This window comes from Scyliorhinus torazame, chromosome 3, assembly GCF_047496885.1.
Source record: "Scyliorhinus torazame isolate Kashiwa2021f chromosome 3, sScyTor2.1, whole genome shotgun sequence".
NCBI lineage: Eukaryota > Metazoa > Chordata > Chondrichthyes > Carcharhiniformes > Scyliorhinidae > Scyliorhinus > Scyliorhinus torazame.
The window spans coordinates 305,330,655-305,352,237 of NC_092709.1; the positions used below are offsets into that span (position 1 = coordinate 305,330,655).

The window sequence follows — 21,583 nt, forward strand, 5'->3', positions numbered from 1 at the left end:
CCCTACACATCTTTGGGTTGTGGGGCGAAACCCACGCAAACACGGGGAGAATGTGCAACTCCACACGGACAGTGGCCCAGAGCCGGGATCGAACCTGGGACCTCGGCGCCGTGAGGCTGCAGGGCTAACCCACTGCGCCCCGGGCTGCCCTAAAAATTGTTTGGCATTCATGTCCGGTATCCTAACAATTGTTGGTGTCTGGTCTGGTATCCTAACAGAGTGCATAGTCAGATTTAATTAGAGATCAAATTGCTTCTCAGTTTATAAAGGCACATTGCTAAGGGTCCAAGGGGAGCTTGTGTAAACAGAGAAATTTACCAAAAGAGAAGCATTGTTTTTATTTGACATATGTAGGATTGCCAGAAAAACACAATTATCCTTCAGTTAAAGGAAAATATTAAGCTTTTACCAGCATTCCATTATCACTGACTTAGAGAGCACATTCTCTAATTGATGAGTGAATACAAGCACAGAACAAGGAAACTCAAGCTCATTCCTCTAAACTATCAGGTGAAGCTCTTGAGCAGATACCTGGTGGATGACGGTGGCCTGTGTCAGAAAGTGGGGCCATTCCTGCATGGACACCGAAGCAAGTGCTTGGGAAGTCCATTATCAATGTTACCTGGCAGCACGCTGGCTCAGTGGTTAGCATGGCGCCGAGGTCCCAGGTTCGATCCCGGCTCTGGGTCACTATCCGTGTGGAGTTTGCACATTCTCCCCGTGTTTGCGTGGGTTTCGCAAAGATGTGCAGGGTACGTTGATTGGCCACGCTAAATTGCCCCTTAATTGAAAAAAATGAATTGGGTACTCTAAATTTATTTTTAAAAAGAATCAATGTTACCCCAGTTGTTTATCAAGATGTGTATTGTGTTGTAACTGGAGGTAGTGCCTATGAAATGATAATATGTGAGTGGACACAATGTAAATGCACCATCAGTTACCTAACCGCTCCCTACGCCACATCCAGACTTATGGCAAAAAACACATACTTCTATCCCTAAGGCATCACCCACCGCTGTAATATTGCTCAGCCACTAATGCACACCTTCATCACCTGAAGCCTTGTTTTTTTTTCCATGCTTCCTATCTTGTCAGCCTTCCATCTCCACAAACTAGAACTCATTCAGAATTCTTGACTGCCCCTACCTTCATCCAAACATGTTCTATACCCCGATCAATACAGTCGTTACCAAGACTGATTAGCTTATTGGCCAGAAAACTAATTGCACAATCCAGGTCCATCAACCACATTGCAACGATTGCCTCTAGTTATATGTTCAAATAAACATCCTTCACTCACTCCTTGTTCATTGATTGAATATCAACTCTTTCGGCCCATGTCCTCTGGAACTCTATATCCACAACTTTTTACCACCTCCCTCTCTGATTTCAACAGCCTTCTCAGAACCGTACCCTTTGCCTGCATCTATGCTGCTCTTCCTATACCTGACCTACCTCTCCCTGCTGGTTGTGGGACACAACTTGCATTTTGTAGCACTTTTCATGGTCTCCCAAAGTGTTGCACAACCAATAACTACTTTTAAAGTGCAGCCACTAAAATAGCGCGGAGAAACTTGGCAGGCAAATTGTGCACAGCAAGCTTCCATAAACAACACATGTTCATTTTTGATTTGCAAAGAAATCTTCCTGTAAAATTGTAAACAGCAGCAGCAAAAAGAACACTTATCTGAATGAAGATTTCCAATAGATCTCCTGCTCCTTTTTATATACTTTATTTCTCATCAATTATACAGCTTAAAACCATTTTGTTTCATCTAGAATTAACCCCACAATTGGAATCTTTTTTCCAACATATACAATGAGAAATTTTGATGTGCATTCAAATCAAGTCTAACAGGCGTAGGAATGGATGTTTTGTTGTAAGCAGTGGATTTGTTTGGACTGGATTAGTGGTCGCCTTGCTTTCTAACGCAACAAATTGGCTCTAATTTATACTAATCCCTTCTTTAAAATGCCGATGTCCTGTGACAGAGCCAGTGATGGTCACGAGGCACATTTATGTCTGGGATTAAACACAATGCAAAAACAGCACATTTCTACCAACTCTGTTCTTAGTCACAGGCATTGAATTACCTTTTTTGCAATCTTTTTAGGCTTGGCCATCCTTTGTACTAAAAAAGCAGAACTATGCACCAAAATACACATGTTTCTGCCAGCTCTTTACTCTTGCTGTATAAACTTCATCCAAGCCACTTCAAAAAATTGAATGCCTAGTCTACATTAACTTTACAATGTAGGTGGCACGGTGGCGTAGTGGTTAGCACTGTAGCTTCACGGCACCGAGGGCGCTGGTATGATCCCGCCACCGGGTCACTGTCCTTGTGAAATTTGCACATTCTCCCCGTGTCTGCGTGGGTCTCTCCCCACAATCCAAAGATGTGCAGGAAAGGTGGATTGGCCACACTAAATTGCCCCTTAATTGGGGAAAAAAAGAATTGGGTGCACTAAATTTTAAAAAACTTTACAATGTATGCATCAAGTACCATCTAGAAAGGGGTTGATATTCAAAATGGTGCAATATGATTAACAGCTACACAAAACTCATTTTCCACTACTGAAGTGTAAAAGACAGAGCCCTGCTCAGATTTGCTAGCTTGCAGGTGACTTAGCAAACGGCTGATGAGATGTTAAACCAAGACACTCACTCAAACGGATGTTGGAGGCTCTGCTTCATGTGTGAGCTGGACAATTATTCCGTGCAACCCTGGAAGTTCTCACAGTTGAGCCTGATCCTTAGTTCTAAAAACTCTCCCACTTTTTCATGGGCTGAATTTTACAGTCTCCCTCTGTTGGTGAATTTAAAGGGGGGGGGGGGCATCCCGACCAACAAGATCACACTTACCCTGCCTTTAACCTTCCTCCCTTGGCTTTTCTAATGCAGAGCTCCCCCCCCCCCGCACACTGGGGTCTCCCAACCAAGCCTGTCCAAAATCCGGGCTTACTTCATCATATCACTTCTTCCTTTGGGACTGGCTGTAGTCCTAGCACTCAGTCCGGACACCACAAGAACCAGTGGCCAATCAGATTGACCAGCAGCTTGCTAGGGCAGGACCTCCTCCGAGATGGGGGCTGAAGTGCCAATCTAAATCAATTTAGGCTGCTCTCAGTGCAATATCACTGTAGGGCAGCTGGTTTCGGAGCTGGTGGGCTCACAATCCACTTTCCCAACAGGTGAAAGGGGAACACATCTTCCTGTAAAACCAGCCCACACATTTACATGATCGTGGGTTTTTGTGCTCTCTCTAGTTTGTATCATGGTAGTAATCAAGGATGGGAACCTTGGGGCAGCACGTTGGCGCACTGATTAGCACTGCTGCCTCACAGTGCTGAGGACCCGGGTTCGATCCCGGCCACTGGTCACTGTCTGTGTGGGGTCTGCACATACTCCCTGTGACTGCGTGTGTCTCATCCACACAACCCAAATATGTGCAGGGTAGGTGGATTGGCAATGCTGATTTGCCACTTAATTGGAAAAATTAAATAAAAAAGGATGGAAACCTGACTGGTTACATCTTCCTTCCGCCCTCCCAAACTCAAGGCAGCTAGAATCAGCTCCTATTTTAAATAAAATACTTTTATTGAGGTGTTTGAAAATTTTTATAACATCCACATGGCAAAATGAACATTTCCCCCCCCCCCCTCCCAATCTTCATACACCTCAACCAAACAACATCAATCCGCACCCCCCCCCCCCTCCTTGGAATACTGCATCTGCTGACATTTTAATTTCCCCCGAGAAAGTCGACGAACGGCTGCCACCTCCGGGAGACTCTTGAGGCGCACTTTATTTTCTCGAGACTGAGAAACCCAGCCATGTCACTAACCCAGGTCTCTACACTCGGGGGCTTCGCGTCCCTCCACATTAAAAAGATCCGTCTCCGGGCTACCAGGGAGGCAAAGGCCAGAACGTCAGCCTCTTCCGCCCCCTGAACTCCCGGATCTTCCGACACTCCAAAGATCGCTACCCCCGGACTGGGCGCCACACGTGTTTTTAGCACCGTGGACATTGCCTTAGCAAAACCCTGCCAAAACCCTCTCAGCTTTGGGCATGCCCAAAACATGATTTGCTGGGCTCGCCGCGCACCTCGCACACCTATCCTCTACCCCGAAAAACGTGCTCATCCTAGCCACTGTCATGTGTGCCCGGTGGACTACCTTAAATTGTATCAGGCTAAGTCTGGCGCACGATGAAGAGGTATTAACCCTGCTTAGGGCATCCGCCCATAGACCCGCCTCTATCTCTCCACCTAGCTCATCCTCCCAGTTGCCCTTAAGCCCCTCCACCGGAGTTTCCTCCGCCTCCGAAAGCGCCTGGTAAATATCCGATACCTTACCCTCCCGCATACTGGAAACTACTCGATCCTGTAACCCCTGTGGCGGCAGCAGCGGAAAGGCCGGCACCTGTTTCCTCAGGAAGTCTCGCACCTGCAAATACCTAAAACCATTCCCTGGTGGCAATTTAAATTTGTCCTCCAAAGCTTTTAAGCTGGGAAAGCTCCCATCTATAAATAGATCCCCATCCTTCTGCTTCCTGCCCCTGCCACCTCCGGAACCTGCCATCTAGCCTACCCGGTACAAACCCGTGGTTGTTATAAATCGGGGTCCAAATCGATGCTCCCTCCACTCTCTTATATCTCCTCCATTGCCCCCAGATCCGCAGAGCCGCCACTACCACCGGACTTGTGGAGTATCGGGCCGGCGGGAATGGCAGAGGTGCAGACTGGTGTCTTTACATGACGCCGCTTCCATCCGCTCCCATGCCGACCCCTTCCCCACCACCCACTTCCTAATCATGGCTACATTAGCCGCCCAGTAGTAATTGCAGAAGTTCGGCAGCGCCAACCCACCCTCCCCCGACTGCGCTCCAGCAACACTTTCTTCACTCGCGGGGTTTTACTCACCCACACAAAGCCTGAAATAATCTTATTCACCCGCTTGAAAAAGGCCTTAGGGATGAAGATGGGGAAAGACAAATAGAAATCTGGGGAGGACCGTCATCTTCACGGTCTGTACCCTCCCCGCCAGTGATAGCGGGAGCATGTCCCATCTCTTGAAGTCCCCTTCCATTTGATCTACCAACCGGGATAGGTTTAACTTGTGTAGTACCTCCCATTTCCGGGCATCCTGGATCCCCAGATATCAAAAGCTCGTCCCTACCATTCTAAGCGGCAGCTCTCCCAGTCTCTTTTCCTGCCCTCTTGCCTGGATCACAAACATCTCGCTCTTCCCCATGATCAATTTATACCCTGAAAAACTGCCAAATTCCCCCAAGATTAGCATTGCTTCCCCCATCCCCTCCAACGGGTCATCTGCGTAGAGCGAGACCCGGTGCTCCAACCACCCCCCCCGCCCCGAACCAGCCCTTTCCAGTTCCCAGAGGCTCTTAACGCATGGCCAAAGGTTGTATGGCCAGAGCAAACAGTAACGGAACGGGGAGAGGGGGCACCCTTTCCTCATCCCTTGGTGTAGTTTAAAATACCCCAACCTCAGCCGGTTCATACGCACACTCGCTACTGGTGCCTGATAGAGCAACCGCACCCAGTCGATAAAGCCCTCACCAAACCCAAACCTTCCACAAGTAATTCCACTCCACCCGATCAAAAGCGTTCTCCGCATCCATCGCTACCACCACCTCCGCCTCCCCTCCTTCCGAGGGCATCATAATAACATTTAGAAGCCTTTGAACATTGGCCTTAAGTTGCCTGCTCTTAACAAATCCCGTCTGGTCTTCCCCTATCACCCCCGGGACACAGTCCTCTATCCTTGTGGCCAGTATCTTAGCCAGCAGTTTGGCGTCCACATTCAGTAGAGAGATTGACCTGTATGACCCACATAGCTCCGGATCCTTCTCCTGTTTTAGGATCAATGAAATCGAGGCCTGCGACATTGTTGGGGGAAGGACTCCCTTCTCTCTTGCTTCGTTAAATGTCCTCAACAGCAGTGGGCTCAATATCTCCGAAAACTTCTCATAGAATTCCACCGGGTAGCCGTTAGGCCCCGGGGCCTTGCCCGACTGCATGCCCTCCAGTCCCTTGATTATTTCCTCAATCTCAATTGGGGCCCCCAGCCCCTCCACCAGGTCCTCCTCTACCCTCGGGAATCTCAACTGATCCAGAAATTGCCTCAACCCCTCCACTCCAGCTGGGGGTTCCGACATACAATTTACTATAAAAATCCATAAACACCTCGTTGACCCCCGCTGGGTCCAGGACCGGATTACTGTCTCTTCTCTTTACTTTACCTATCTCCCTGGCCACCTCTCTTTTCCTGAGCTGGAGTGCCAACATTCTGCTTGCCTTTTCCCCGTACTCATAGATCGCCCCCCCTTGCCTTCCTCAACTGTTCCACCACTTTCCCTGTGGTCAACAGTCCAAACTCCACCTGTAACCTCCGCCGCTCCCTCAGGAGCCCCGCGCCCGGGGCCTCAGAGTATCACCTGTCCACCTGGAGTATCTCCTCCACTAACCTATCCCTCTCAGCCCGTTCCACCTTTTCTCTGTGGGCCCGTATCGAGATTAATTCCCCTCTGACTACTGCCTTCAAAGCTTCCCAGACCGTCGCTGCAAAGATCTCCCCCGTATCGTTTGTTTCCAGGTAGTTCTGGAAGCACTTGTTAATCCGCCCACAAACCGCCTCGTCCGCTAGCAACCCCACATCCAGTCTCCACAGCGGGCGTTGCCCTTTCTCCACGCTAAGCCATAGATCCACCCACTGCGCGGCATGATCCGACACTGCAATAGCCGAATACTCAGTATCCACCACCTTTGGTATTAGCGCCCTGCTCAGAACAAAAAAGTCGATGCGAGAGTATACCTTGTGGACATGAGAAAAAAAGGAAAACTCCTTCGTCCTCGGCCGTGCAAACCTCCATGGGTCGACACCTCCCATTTGTTCCATAAAACCCTTCAATTCCTTTGCCACAGCCGGCCTCCTCCCTGTCCTGGATATTGACCAGTCCAATTCCGGATCAATGACTGTGTTGAAGTCCCCTCCCATGATCAGGTTATGTGAGTCAAAGTCTGGGATCTTACCTAACACCCACCTCATAAATTCCACATCGTCCCAATTTGGAGCATATATGTTCACAAGTACCACTCGCACCCCCTCCAGCTTCCCACTCACCATTATGTACCTACCCCTCCCAGCTTCGAATGCCACTCGCTTGCTGATCAAGATCGCTACCCCCTGCTCTTTGAGTCCAGTCCAGAGTGGAACACTTGGCTGACCCACCCCTTCCTCAATCTCGTCTGGTCTGTAACCTTTAGATGTGTCTCTTGTAGCATTGCCACGTCCGCCTTCAGTTCCCTCAAATGCGCGAACACGCGAGCCCTCTTGACCGGCCCATTCAGTCCTCTTATGTTCCATGTGATCAGCCTGGACGGGGGCTTCCACCCCTCCACTCCACAACCCCCCTCCCCACCCCCACCCCCCCAACCGACTATCCATCACCCTTTTTAGGCCAGCCTCGAGCTCGCGCCCCCCGCTTCCTCGAGTCCCCCCTCGGGCTGTCGCCGTTCCTGACCTCCCATTTGTCCCCTAATAACAGTTCCTCCCCTGTCAGCAAAGCAGCTTACCCCCCCTCTCTCCCGCCCTAGCAACAACACTAAAAACCCAATCCCCCAAGTTAAACTCCAGCTTAGCACTTGTCCACCCCCCACTGCGCTTCTGAGAGTCAGCTGACCCATGCTGACTCGATAGCTCCCCCCCCTGGCACCAAGCAATCTGTCTCCCTATTGTTCACTCCTCACCCCGCCCCCCCCTCATGAATAAACATTTTAACAGCATCACATTCCCCAGTAAACAAACAACGGGGGGAAAAAACAGTGAAGAAACAAACACTTTAGAAAGATAGTCACCCAAAAAGCAGAACTAAATTCAAAGCCCATCCCCCCCTCAAACAAGGTCTCTGCAAGACAAAACAACCTTCAACCATCCACACAGCCCGTTATTTCACACAGAACTACGTAAATTTTGACAATCCAACACCACAAATCGCCGCCACAGAACTTGTCTTTTAATTCGCCTCCAGCTTCTTTTCTTTAAAAGTCCCTACTTCGTCTGGTGTTTTGAAGTAGAAGTCCCTTTCCTCATGTGTGACCCACAGAGGGGCTGGGTACAGCATCCCGAACTTCGCCCCTTCTTAAAGAGGGTCGTTTTTGCCCGATTGAACCCAGCTCACCTCTTGGCCAAATCCGCTCCCAGGTCCTGATAAATACGCAACTCACAGTTCTCCCACTTGCTGCTCCGTTCTTTCTTGGCCCACTGCAAAACGCGTTACTTGTCCATAAAACGGTGAAAACGTACCACCATGGCCCTCGGGCGGTTCGTTCGCTCTGGGCTTCCTCGCGAGGGCTCTGTGCGCTCTGTCCACTTCCAGGGGCCGAGGGAACACCCCAGCCCCCATCAACTTCTCCAACATGTCCGTCACATAGGCCCTCGCATCCGATCCCTCACTGCCTTTAGGGAGGCCAACAATTCTGAGATTCTGCCTCTTGGACCTATTCTCCAGGTCCTCCAGCTTTTCCTGCATTCTTTTCTGGCGGTAGTTCATCATCTCCACCTTGCTTTCCAGCACGGTTATACACTCCTCATGCTCGGACAACTTTTGTTCGACCTCCGAGATCGCTCTCCCGTGGGTTTCTTGATTCTGAACCACTTGATCAATCGAAGCCTTAATCGGGTCCAGCGTGTCCTTCTTCAGCTTGGCGAAGCAATCTTCAAAATATTTCACCAGCTGCTCCGTCGACCACTGCACCATATTCCCGCGGCCCTTGCCCTCTGCCATGCTGTCCTGTGTTACTAGCTCTGCTTGCTTCTCCCTTATAGGACTTTGTCGTCTTACACGGCCACTTCTGGTCCAATTCTCCACACACCGAAGGGGGATTTCCCCTTACTGTCTCACTTTTCACTGATTTATCCCATAAAATCCGAACAAAACCGGGGGGAGGTAAAGGTCCAAAAGTTCATTCAGGCGGGAGCTATCAAATGTGCGACCTGCCCCTCCATGGCCGCCACCGGAAGTCATCAGCTCCTATTTTTAAACACGTCCACGGCAAATATTCTAAAGAATGATACAGGAGGAATTTAATAGTTCGCATTCTCATTAATAAGTCAAGATTGTAGAGATTGATTGTAGAGATGCTCTATGATAAAACCACTCCAATGTTTGTGAGTTAGTAAGATTTTGAATAAATACAAGGAAAAGCAAAGCGCTTATATTCCTACAAGGCTAATTTGACAACACCTTGCTACAGGTGGGTGCACTTATTGGGAATGCGGATAAGCAAAGTTGTCTGACTATCTGATAGTTCACAGGAAATTGGAAAATCACCCCAGTGCCCCATTAGACTAAGAACATGTCTCAAAGAACTTCCGACTGGTCTTTAAGTAATACGTTTGGACATATCACCAAACGTGATATGTCATCTATATTCCACAAACTGCAACAAGGTGAATAACCAGTTTCCACAATTATCGAGCGGGAAGTGCCGGCCAAATCACCGATACTCTTTAAACAGATGTGTGATTCCTAAGATTGGGAAGAGGATAGATAACAGAACTCTGTCCATCATTGGTACGGTACCTGCATCGTCAGATCCATCATCATCATCTTCAACATCACCAGAAGACAAAGAATCTGAAAACAAAGTAAACCTCTCATCAGTATAATATTGCATTGTAGTCAACATGCAAAACTCACTGTAAAGGTGTTTACTAGTACTAAGTAACTAGAACTAAACTGAATTAGTCAGGGAGGGAGACCACCAAATGACACAGCCAGGGAGAAAGTAAAAGTTTAATGCCCAATTATTGAAACAAATCAGTTGCAACATTCTGTGCTAGAACTGTTATTAACTAAGTACGTCCCTTTCATTTGATATCTCCTGACGGTTTTAAGGCACATTGGAGTAGGTTTCTGTGCGCCAGCATCTTCCTCTGTTACTTCATCTGAGTGGTCATTCGTGCGCAAGTTTAAGCAGTTGACGCTGTGCGCTATGGAAGCATTAATAGTCACTCCCAATCTGTCCTACTTTCCAGTAGATGAACAACTTATTTTTCCCATCCCAATATAGGGAGCATAAGGAACAATTGGGAGTACCCCAAACACCCTCTTGTCTTCAGTCGGTTAACTCAACAGGGAGCAGGTTTTTGGCTAACGAGACGTGATTCCACAGGCAATTCATTTCTACTGATCTACCGCCCCTGACTGGAAGCAGACAAAGCTTCCCATTTTAATGAGGACAAGAGATTAATTAGTGAGGGGTCAGGAGTGGCAGCCAATTAAAGTCTAGGAAGCAGGAATAGAGACAGGGACGGGGAGGTAGGTCATTTTTTGGCATGACTTGGTCGTTATTTCTGTGGCTACTGTTTGTGCTTGGGTTTTAAAAAAAACGAAAGGGGGGCGGCACGTGGCGCAGTGGTTAGCAATGGGACTACAGCGCTGAGGACCTGGGTTCGAATCCCACCCTGGGTCATTGTCCGTAAGGAGTTTGCACATTCTCCCAGTGTCTGCGTGGGTTTCACCCCCATGACCCAAAGATGTGCCGGGTAGGTGGATTGGCCACGCTAAATTGCCCCTTAATTGGAAAAAAAATAATTTGGGTACTCTAAAAATTTTTTTTTTTTTTTTTTAAACGAAAGTATTTGCATCTTCAAATTGACCAGGACAGAGGGAGAGCAAGAACTCAGGACAGGATCCTTCTTCTTAGGCAATCCGTCAGGGTTGAGGGTGACTTGCTTCCACACTACAAATATGAGTTCTCGCGTGACTGAGGAGTCCAATGCACTCTCTGTCACAGGTGGGGCAGACGGTGGTTTGAGGAGCGAGTAGCTGGGGTGCCCGGGTTGTCTCGTGCTCCTTCAGCCGTCGACGCTTGGCTTCAGTTTGCTCTCGCCGACAAAGCTTAAGGTGTTCAGTTCCTTCTCGGATGCTATTCCTCCACTTCGGGATGAGTTAGGCCAAGGATTCCCAGGTATCTGCGGGAATGTTGCACTTTTTCAAGGAGGCTTTAAGACTTTTCTTGATACACGTCCTCAGCCTCCCAGGGCTCGCTTGCTATGTCGAAGCACCAAGTAAAGCACTTGTTTCAGGAGTCTTGCGTCAGGCATATTGACGTTTTGGCCCACCTAGCGGAACTGATCAGGTGTAGGCAATGCTTGATACTGTGGGGTGTTGACCTGAGCGAGAACAAGGATGTTTGTGCACCTTTCCTGCCAAAGTATTTGCAGGATCTTGTGGAGGCAGCGCTGGTGACTGTTGTACATATATCTATATAGCTCAGAGATATAGACTGAGGGTGGGTATCACTCCTGCTGTGTAGACCATGAGCTTGAGGTGCTAGTCTTCAAACATTCTCTTCCCCAGGCGACCGAAGGCTGCGGGGCACACTGAAGGCAGTGTTGAACTTCATCATCGATGTCTGCCCTTGTTGATAGTGGGCTCCCAAGATACGGAATGTGATCGACCTTATCCAAGACCTCATCACGAATTTTGATAGCTAGCGGGCAAAGGTTGGTAGAGGACCTTTGTCGTTTGGAGCAGGCGGAGGGAGGATGGTAACAAACATTTGGGGAGCTGCCAAAATGGAGAAAGATGTTCCATAATCCCTCATGGTTTGACAGTGTCAAAGGGCTTTGAGAGGTCAAAGAAAGCCTTGTTCGAGGGTAGGTGTTGTTCCCTGCATTTCTCTTGTAGTTGTCGCACAGTGAAGATCATGCCCGTTTTGTCCTTAGTGGGCAGAATCTGCATTTTAACTCTGGGAGGGGCACTTTAGCCACAGAGAGAAGGTGATTAAGGAGGATTCTTGTGATGAGCTTCCCTGTAGTCAACAGCAGGGAATTCTTCTGTCGTTACTGCAATTGGACTTGTCACCTTTCTTGGGAAGAGGATCACGTTTATCGCATCTGAGATCTCCTGACAAATTCTCCTCTTTTCGGGTCAGGGAAATGAGGTCATGTATTCCCACCATAATGCTGCTCCATGTTTTAGTGCGTCGGCGGGATTACACCTGTTCCTGGAGCCTTGTTGTTCTTTAGCTGTCGAATAGCTTTTTCTGCCTGGTGCCAGTTTGAGGTTGTGCTGAGATGGTGGCAGGTAGAATGCTGCGGGATGGAGTTGAGGACAGTTGAAAACAGAGTCTGTTACGGTCATCTTCGAAGTGCTCCTTGCAGTGGGTGCTGATTGCCTCTCTGTTCTTTATGAGCACCTCTCGGTTGTTGACCAGCAGTGGGTGGGGCTATGGGTGCTTGTGCCGTAGGTGGTCTTGACTGCACTATAGAAACGTTGCACGTAATGTTTGTTGGCCAACTGCTACATCTTCTACGCATTTTCTGTCTTCAGGTCAGAGTCTTTTGCTGGGCTCCAGCCATTTGTAGAGCTTCTTTCTCCCTCTAGAGTTGGATTGCTGTTTCAGGTTAAAAAAAACCTCGAGCTTATGACTTCTGGATGTTCCCATAAGAACTAGGAGCAGGAGTAGGCCACCTGGCCCCTCGAGCCTGCTCCGCCATTCAATGAGATCATGGCTGATCTTTTGTGGACTCAGCTCCACTTTCCGGCCCGAACACCATAACCCTTAATCCCTTTATTCTTCAAAAAAACAAAAAATCATCGAACCAGTTTTGGTGTTTCCTGGTCGAATTATCTAGTAACTCTTTGCAGGTTCTGGTTAAGGAGGCCTTCAGGGCAGATCAGACGCTGTGAGCACTGTCTGGGAGTCATCAGGTTGGCAATGAGGCCCTGGCTGAATAGCCTCTATTATCAGGGTCGTGAGTGCCTCAGTGTTGATTTTCCTGGGGCATTGTTTTGGTTGGAGTCGCTGCTTTGGGGCTACGTTGACATTGATCAGAACGGATGTGGTGGTTACCTATTTAGGTGCCATTGGGTCTTGCCATGGTGCAGCTTATCTGCACATGCTTGCAGTTCATTGCTCGGACAATGACGTAGTTGAGCAGGTGTCAGTGTTTGGAGCGAGGGTGTTGCCATGGAGCTTTGTACTTGCCTCTCTGACGGAACAAGATGTTGGTTATAGTAAGGCCATGTTCTAGGCATTTTGTTAAGAGCAGTGTACAGTTGATTTTGGATTTCCCTACCCAACCTTTCCCGATTACACTTCCCAAGAGGTCTGTGTCCTTTCAAATTCTGTCATTGAAGTTGCCAAGGAGGACCATCTTGTCGCACATTGGAATTCAGGCCTTGGATTGTTCGAGGCTGGAGTAAAATTCCTCTTTGGAGTTGTCTGTAGCATCCGGTGTTGGAAATACACACCAAGGACTAGCACACTGGTTGCGGTCTAGGATGAGCCGAAAGGTCAAGAGGTGTCTGCTTATCCTGCAAAGAGAGTCTCCCGAGATGGCAACTAATTTGTTTGTAATGATGAGGCCATACTGTGGAGGCAGCGATCTTCTGGTTTACCTTTCCAGATGAAGGTGTATCCGTCACCTTGTTCCTTGAGCTGGCATTCCCCTGTCTGCTGGGTCTCGATTAGGGAGGAAATGCCAATGCCGAAACGTCTGAACTCCTGGGCAATGATAGCAGTAGGCCTTTCTGATCTGTTACAGATGGAGTTGTCCATGAGGGTCCTGACGGTTCAGAACTTTATTTTAAACGGGTGGAAGATGCCTGCGCATGAGTTCACACCAGCTACCACACTGGATGGGGCAATGCCTTGTCCAGTGGCAAGGGTGTCCATGATGACTGGAGCCCATGATATGGGCCTAGGACTTACAGGCATGCATACATACTCCTACTGTCCTCCTTTATCCTTCACACAGGGCTTTCTCCCTGGGATTCAAGTGCAATGGTGGCTTCATGAGCTCATGTGAATGGCACGGGCCTATGGGTCAGTTTGGAAAAATTTGATCCCGTTCAGCATGCGGCAGCTCAAGAACTGTTTTCTACTGGATCCACTGATCTCCTCCCACGCTGTTCCACACTGGGTTTGCCACACTCCTCCCGCACTGCTCCACACTGGGTTCACCACTCTGCTCCACACTAGGTTCACCACTCTCCTCCCACGCTGTTCCACACTGGGTTCACCACTCTCCTCCCGCACTGCTCCACACTGGGTTCGCCTATCTCCTCCCACGCTGCTCCATACTGGGTTCACCACTCTCCTCCCACGCTGCTCCACACTGAGTTCGCCACACTCCTCCCGCACTGCTCCACACTGGGTTCACCACTCTCCTCCCACTCTGCTCCACACTGGGTTCACCACTCTCCTCCCACGCTGCTCCACGCTGGGTTCACCACTCTCCTCCCACGCTGCTCCATACTGGGTTCACCACTCTCCTCCTGCGCTGCCTCATACTCAGTTCGCCTCTCTCCTCCCACTCTGCTCCACACTGGGTTCACCACTCTCCTCCCACGCTGCTCCATACTGGGTTAACCACTCTCCTCCTGCGCTGCCTCATACTCAGTTCGCCTCTCTCCTCCCGCGCTGCTCCATACTGGGTTCACCACTCTCCTCCCACGCTGCTCCATACTGGGTTCACCACTCTCCTCCCACGCTGCTCCATACTGGGTTCACCACTCTCCTCCCGCGCTGCTCCATACTGGGTTCACCTCTCTCCTCCCACGCTGCTCCATACTGGGTTCACCACTCTCCTCCCGCGCTGCTCCACACTGGGTTCACCACTCCCCTCCCACGCTGCTCCACACTGGGTTCACCACTCTCCTCCCGCGCTGCTCCATACTGGGTTCACCACTCTCCTCCCGCGCTGCTCCATACTGGGTTCACCACTCTCCTCCCGCGCTGCTCCATACTGGGTTCACCACTCTCCTCCCGCGCTGCTCCACACTGGGTTCACCACTCCCCTCCCACGCTGCTCCACACTGGGTTCACCACTCTCCTCCCGCGCTGCTCCATACTGGGTTCACCACTCTCCTCCCGCGCTGCTCCACACTGGGTTCACCACTCCCCTCCCACGCTGCTCCACACTGGGTTCACCACTCTCCTCCCGCGCTGCTCCACACTGGGTTCACCACTCCCCTCCCACGCTGCTCCACACTGGGTTCACCACTCTCCTCCCACGCTGCTCCACACTGGGTTCACCACTCTCCTCCCGCGCTGCTCCACACTGGGTTCACCTCTCTCCTCCCGCGCTGCTGTATACTGGGTTCACCACTCTCCTCCCACTCTCCTCCCACGCTGCTCCACACTGGGTTCACCACTCTCCTCCCGCGCTGCTCCATACTGGGTTCACCACTCTCCTCCCACGCTGCTGTATACTGGGTTCGCCTCTCTCCTCCCACGCTGCTCCATACTGGGGTCACCACTCTCCTCCCGCGCTGCTGCATACCGGGTTCACCACTCTCCTCCCGTGCTGCACCACACTGGGTTCACCACTCTCCTCCCACGCTGCTCCATACTGGGTTCACCACTCTCCTCCCGCGCTGCCTCATACTCGGTTCACCACTCTCCTCCCACGCTGCTCCACACTGGGTTCACCACTCTCCTCCCACGCTGCTCCATACTGGGTTCACCACTCTCCTCCCGCGCTGCTCCATACTGGGTTCACCACTCTCCTCCCACGCTGCTGTATACAGGGTTCACCACTCTCCTCCCGCGCTGCTCCATACAGGGTTCGCCACTCTCCTCCCGCGCTGCTCCATACTGGGTTCACCACTCTCCTCCCGCGCTGCTCCATACTGGGTTCACCACTCTCCTCCCACGCTGCTCCATACTCGGTTCACCACTCTCCTCCCACGCTGCTCCATACTGGGTTCACCACTCTCCTCCCACGCTGCTCCATACTGGGTTCACCACTCTCCTCCCACGCTGCTCCATACTGGGTTCACCACTCTCCTCCCACGCTGCTGTATACTGGGTTCACCACTCTCCTCCCACGCTGCTCCATACTCGGTTCACCACTCTCCTCCCACGCTGCTCCATACTGGGTTCACCACTCTCCTCCCACGCTGCTCCATACTGGGTTCACCACTCTCCTCCCACGCTGCTCCATACTGGGTTCACCACTCTCCTCCCACGCTGCTGTATACTGGGTTCACCACTCTCCTCCCGCGCTGCTCCATACTGGGTTCACCACTCTCCTCCCACGCTGCTCCATACTGGGTTCACCACTCTCCTCCCGCGCTGCTCCATACTGGGTTCGCCTCTCTCCTCCTGCGCTGCTCCATACTGGGTTCACCACTCTCCTCCCGCGCTGCTCCATACTGGGTTCACCACTCTCCTCCCGCGCTGCTCCATACTGGGTTCACCACTCTCCTCCCACGCTGCTCCATACTGGGTTCACCACTCTCCTCCCGCACTGCTCCACGCTGGGTTCGCCTCTCTCCTCCCACGCTGCTCCATACTGGGTTCACCACTCTCCTCCCGCGCTGCTCCATACTGGGTTCACCACTCTCCTCCCGCGCTGCTCCATACTGGGTTCGCCACTCTCCTCCCACCTGCTCCACACTGGGTTCACCACTCTCCTCCCGCGCTGCTCCACACTGGGGTCACCACTCTCCTCCCGCGCTGCTCCACACTGCGTTTGCTACTCTCCTCCCACGCTGCTCCACACTGCGTTTGCCACTCTCCTCCCACGCTGCTCCAGACTGGGTTCACCACTCTCCTCCCGCGCTGCTCCATACTGGGTTCGCCTCTCTCCTCCCACGCTGCTCCATACTGGGTTCGCCTCTCTCCTCCCACGCTGCTCCATACTGGGTTCGCCTCTCTCCTCCCGCGCTGCTCCATACTGGGTTCGCCACTCTCCTCCCACGCTGCTCCATACTGGGTTCGCCTCTCTCCTCCCACGCTGCTCCATACTGGGTTCGCCACTCTCCTCCCGCGCTGCTCCATACTGGGTTCGCCTCTCTCCTCCCGCGCTGCTCCATACTGGGTTCACCGCGCTGCTCCATACTGGGTTCACCACTCTCCTCCCGCGCTGCTCCACACTGGGTTCACCACTCCCCTCCCACGCTGCTCCACACTGGGTTCACCACTCTCCTCCCGCGCTGCTCCACACTGGGTTCACCACTCCCCTCCCACGCTGCTCCACACTGGGTTCACCACTCTCCTCCCACGCTGCTCCATACTGGGTTCACCACTCTCCTCCCACGCTGCTGTATACTGGGTTCGCCTCTCTCCTCCCACGCTGCTCCATACTGGGGTCACCACTCTCCTCCCGCGCTGCTGCATACCGGGTTCACCACTCTCCTCCCACGCTGCTCCATACTGGGTTCACCACTCTCCTCCCACGCTGCTCCATACTGGGTTCACCACTCTCCTCCCGCGCTGCTCCATACTGGGTTCACCACTCTCCTCCCGCGCTGCTCCATACCGGGTTCACCACTCTCCTCCCACGCTGCTGTATACTGGGTTCACCACTCTCCTCCCACGCTGCTCCATACTGGGTTCACCACTCTCCTCCCGCGCTGCTCCATACAGGGTTCGCCACTCTCCTCCCGCGCTGCTCCACGCTGGGTTCACCACTCTCCTCCCACGCTGCTCCACACTGGGTTCACCACTCTCCTCCCACTCTCCTCCCACGCTGCTCCACGCTGGGTTCGCCTCTCTCCTCCCGCACTGCTCCACACTGGGTTCACCACTCTCCTCCCGCGCTGCTCCACGCTGGGTTCGCCTCTCTCCTCCCGCGCTGCTCCACACTGGGTTCACCACTCTCCTCCCACTCTCCTCCCACGCTGCTCCACGCTGGGTTCGCCTCTCTCCTCCCGCACTGCTCCACACTGGGTTCACCACTCTCCTCCCACGCTGCTCCACGCTGGGTTCGCCTCTCTCCTCCCGCACTGCTCCACACTGGGTTCACCACTCTCCTCCCGCGCTGCTCCACGCTGGGTTCGCCTCTCTCCTCCCGCACTGCTCCACACTGGGTTCACCACTCTCCTCCCACGCTGCTGTATACTGGGTTCGCCACTCTCCTCCCGCGCTGCTCCATACTGGGTTCACCACTCTCCTCCCACGCTGCTGTATACAGGGTTCGCCACTCTCCTCCCACGCTGCTCCACACTGGGTTCACCACTCTCCTCCCGCGCTGCTCCATACTGGGTTCACCACTCTCCTCCCACGCTGCTGTATACTGGGTTCGCCACTCTCCTCCCACGCTGCTGCATACCGGGTTCACCACTCTCCTCCCGTGTTGCACCACACTGGGTTCGCCTCTCTCCTCCCGCGCTGCTCCATACTGGGTTCACCACTCTCCTCCCGCGCTGCTCCACACTGGGTTCGCCACTCTCCTCCCATGCTGCTTCACACTGTATCATTCTCTATCGAGTCGTTTGATAGTTTTGCTCTAGATCTTCAATGGTGAAAGTTACAAGGCCATTGCGCTTTCTCCTGCACAAATAACTTGAACGTTCCCAGTCTTCAGCCAGTCACCTGCCTGCTCCCCCATGATGTCACACCCTAACGTTTGCTTGAGGGATATGATAGTGTTGTTACAATTTCTTTGCTATGCAAGAGACTTTCTTCAAAACTTTGACTTTGTTGAATCCAATTAGACATTTACCACACTATTTGGCCCTGACATGTTTGGAGCTGTTTTACTTTACACTGCTCCCAAAAATTGTCCGTCTGCCCCCATGGAAATTTCCAGACCCTAGCTGCTTAATTATCCAATTAATGGTGCGGGTGATTTGGCTTTCCCATCCTCCCTCCAGCTTTCTTCCCCACCTCCCCTTGTGAAAATCAGCATGGTCGGGAACAGAGACAGGAAGTCATGAGCAGCTTTTTTTTGCTCGTGTGTTTCCATGCGGACTTAATGCGCCGCACAAAAATCTGTTCCCAGGTGCCAAACCTGCGACATTGCTGGTTGGAAGGCCCAGCACCACGATACATGCTGCATAGGACCCAAAAGGTAGTAATCTCTGGATTACTTCTGGTGCCATGAGCTAGTGAATATAGAAATAGGAGGTTAGTCCAGATTAATACGTGGCTGGAGAGATGGTGCAAGAGGGAGGGCTTTAGATTTCCGGGACATTGGGACCGTTTTTGGGGACGGTTTAAAGTAACTTGGTTGGGGACTGGGATCCTGAGAGAAAGCTCAGCCAGGATGGGCCAGAGGTCAAAGCTTTAAATTGGGGGAAGGCCGATTTTGATAAGATCAGATATGATTTGGCCAGAGTGGACTGGGAGCAGACACTCTTAGGTAAATCTGTGACAGAACGGTGGGACGCATTTAATCAGGAAATAGGTAGATTCTAAATGAATACGTTCTGTCAGTGTTCACTCGTGAGAGGGATGGGTGTGGGTATAGAAATCAAGGAGAAGGATTGTAATAAAATTAATGAGATTAACATAGACATAGAGGAGGTTCTGAGTGGTCTGGCAGGCTTAAACGTAGACAAATCTACGGGCCAGATGAAATGTATCCCAGGCTGTTGAGTGAGTCAAGGGAGGAAATATCAGGGACCGGCAATAATTTTCAATTCCTCTCTGGCCACAGGAAAGGTGCCGGAGGACTGGAGGATAGAAAATGTGGTACCATTATTCAAGAAGGGAGGAAGGGATAAACCAGGAAACTACAGGCCAGTCAGTCAACCTCAGTGGCAGGGAAACTATTCAAAGCAATTCTGAGAGACAGATTGAATCTGCATTTGGAGAGAGAGGGATTAATCAAGAACAGTCAGCATGGTTTTGTTAAGGGGAGGTCGTGTTTGACCAACTTGATACAATTTTCCGAAGAGGTGACCAGCTTTAGACGAGGATAATGCATTTGACATAATCTACTTGGACTTCAGCAAGGCTTTTCATAAGGTCCCACATGGGAGACTGATAGCGAAGTTAAGGGCTCATGGGATCCAAGGAAATTTGGCAAATTGGATCCAAAATTGGCTGAGTGGCAGGAAGCAGAGAGTGAAATGAAATGAAATGAAAAAAAAAATGAAAGTGATGGTTGAGGGGTTTTTTCTGACTGAAAGCCTGTGTCCAGTGGGGTCTCGCAAGGATCAGTGTGGGGCCCTTGCTGTTTGTGGTTTATATAAATGATTTAGACATGAATGCAGGAAGGATGATACAAAAATTGGTGTGATGATAAATAGTGAGGAGGATAGCCTTAGATTACAGGAAGATATAGTCGGGCTGGTCAGATGGGCTGATTAGTGGCATATAGAATCAATCCAGATATGTGTGAGGTGATCCTCTTGGGCAGGCCAAACAAGGCAATGGAATACATGATAAACGGCAGGACTCTGAGAAGCATCAAGGATCAGAGAGACCGTTGTGCGCATTTACACCTGTCCCTTAAGGTAGCAGAACAGGTGAAATCAGTGGTTAAGAAGGCATATGGTATACTTGCCTTTATTAGCTGAGGCATAGAGTTTAAGAGCAGAGAGGTTATGCTGAACTGTAGTAGGCCACAACTAAAGTATTGTTTGCAGTTCTGGAATCTACATTAGGACAGATGTGATAGCTCTGGAAAGGGTACAGAGGAGATTTACCAGGATGTTGCCTGGGCTGGAGAGTTCTAGTTATGAAGAGAGATTGAATAGACTTGGATTGTTTTCCTTGGAGCAGAGGAGACTGAGGGGGAACATGATTGACATGTATACAATTATGACAGGAATAACTAGAGTAGACAGGAAGAAACTTTTCTCCTTGGTCCCCTGGGGCGCAGAGATTTAAAGGGGATGTGAGGAAAATTGTTTTCACCCAGAGGGTGGTGGAAGTTTGGAACTCGCTGCCTGAGAGGGTGTTGGAGGCAGAGACGCTCATAACATTTAAGAAGCATTTAGATGTACACTTGCGATCCTAAGGCATATAAGGCTTGGGCCAAGTGCTGGAAAATGGGGTTAGAATGGTTAGGTGGTTGGTTTTGACCAGCGCAGATGTGATGGGCCGATGGGCCTTTTCTGTAGGACTCAATGACTCTAATGTGACAGCCCTTAAATTAGACCTGCAAAATGTGAGCGGTACAAATAGTACCTGGGATAAATAAAACTATATGTGAAAAGGTCTCCCTTTAATTATGAACATTTGTGATACTTTGACACTTCCAAGTGACCACAGAGGCTGAAAGAATGGGCTGAGTGCGGGATCGGAATGTTGAGTGGTAAAGAGACGCACCATCTCCTGGGGAAACTGAACACAGCACACATGAAATTCAGTCATCTGAAGCACATGTCCAAATACCAATTAGTTTAACAACCAAATGTATTCTATAATACATATTAAGATATATAACAGATTATTACATCTATGTTAATATTATTGATTATAGTACTTTTTTTTAAAATCAGAAAGCTTCTATTCTTCATATATACTTGGATCCAAGAAGGTTTAGGCCAGAGGCCTGGTACTGTGCCTGAAGCACCAGCACCGCCATTGCCTGTCCTCTTGGCGTCGGTTCTCAGATATACCAAAGATGGTACCATGAGGGCTTGGAGCATTTTCAAATAAAAATCCCATTGGAAATGTTCAAATAGGCTACAGCAGTGTTTGTTTATTTATGATCAAATATTTCTGCTGGGCTGAGTGCAGGCGAGCCTGTAGGCTCTTGCTATTCATTTCATTTCAGTGATCTGTGAAAGGTTTTCACAAATATTCAGATAAAATGGTCACATTTATTGTGGGACTTCCATTTTCCATCCTCCTATTCAGCTATTTCC

The 21,583-nt window shown here is 50.7% G+C and overlaps 1 protein-coding gene across 8 annotated transcripts in view; it reads right to left on the reverse strand.

Moving 5' to 3' along the window:
* Positions 1-21,583, reverse strand: part of LOC140409223 (fibroblast growth factor receptor 3-like) — a 277,279-nt gene that overhangs the window by 60,728 nt on the left and 194,968 nt on the right. For all 8 annotated transcript variants that reach the window (XM_072497512.1, XM_072497513.1, XM_072497511.1 and 5 more), the window contains exon 9: positions 9,605-9,658. In XM_072497512.1, coding sequence (XP_072353613.1) covers positions 9,605-9,658 — 54 coding nt within the window. The remainder of the gene's footprint in view (positions 1-9,604; positions 9,659-21,583) is intronic.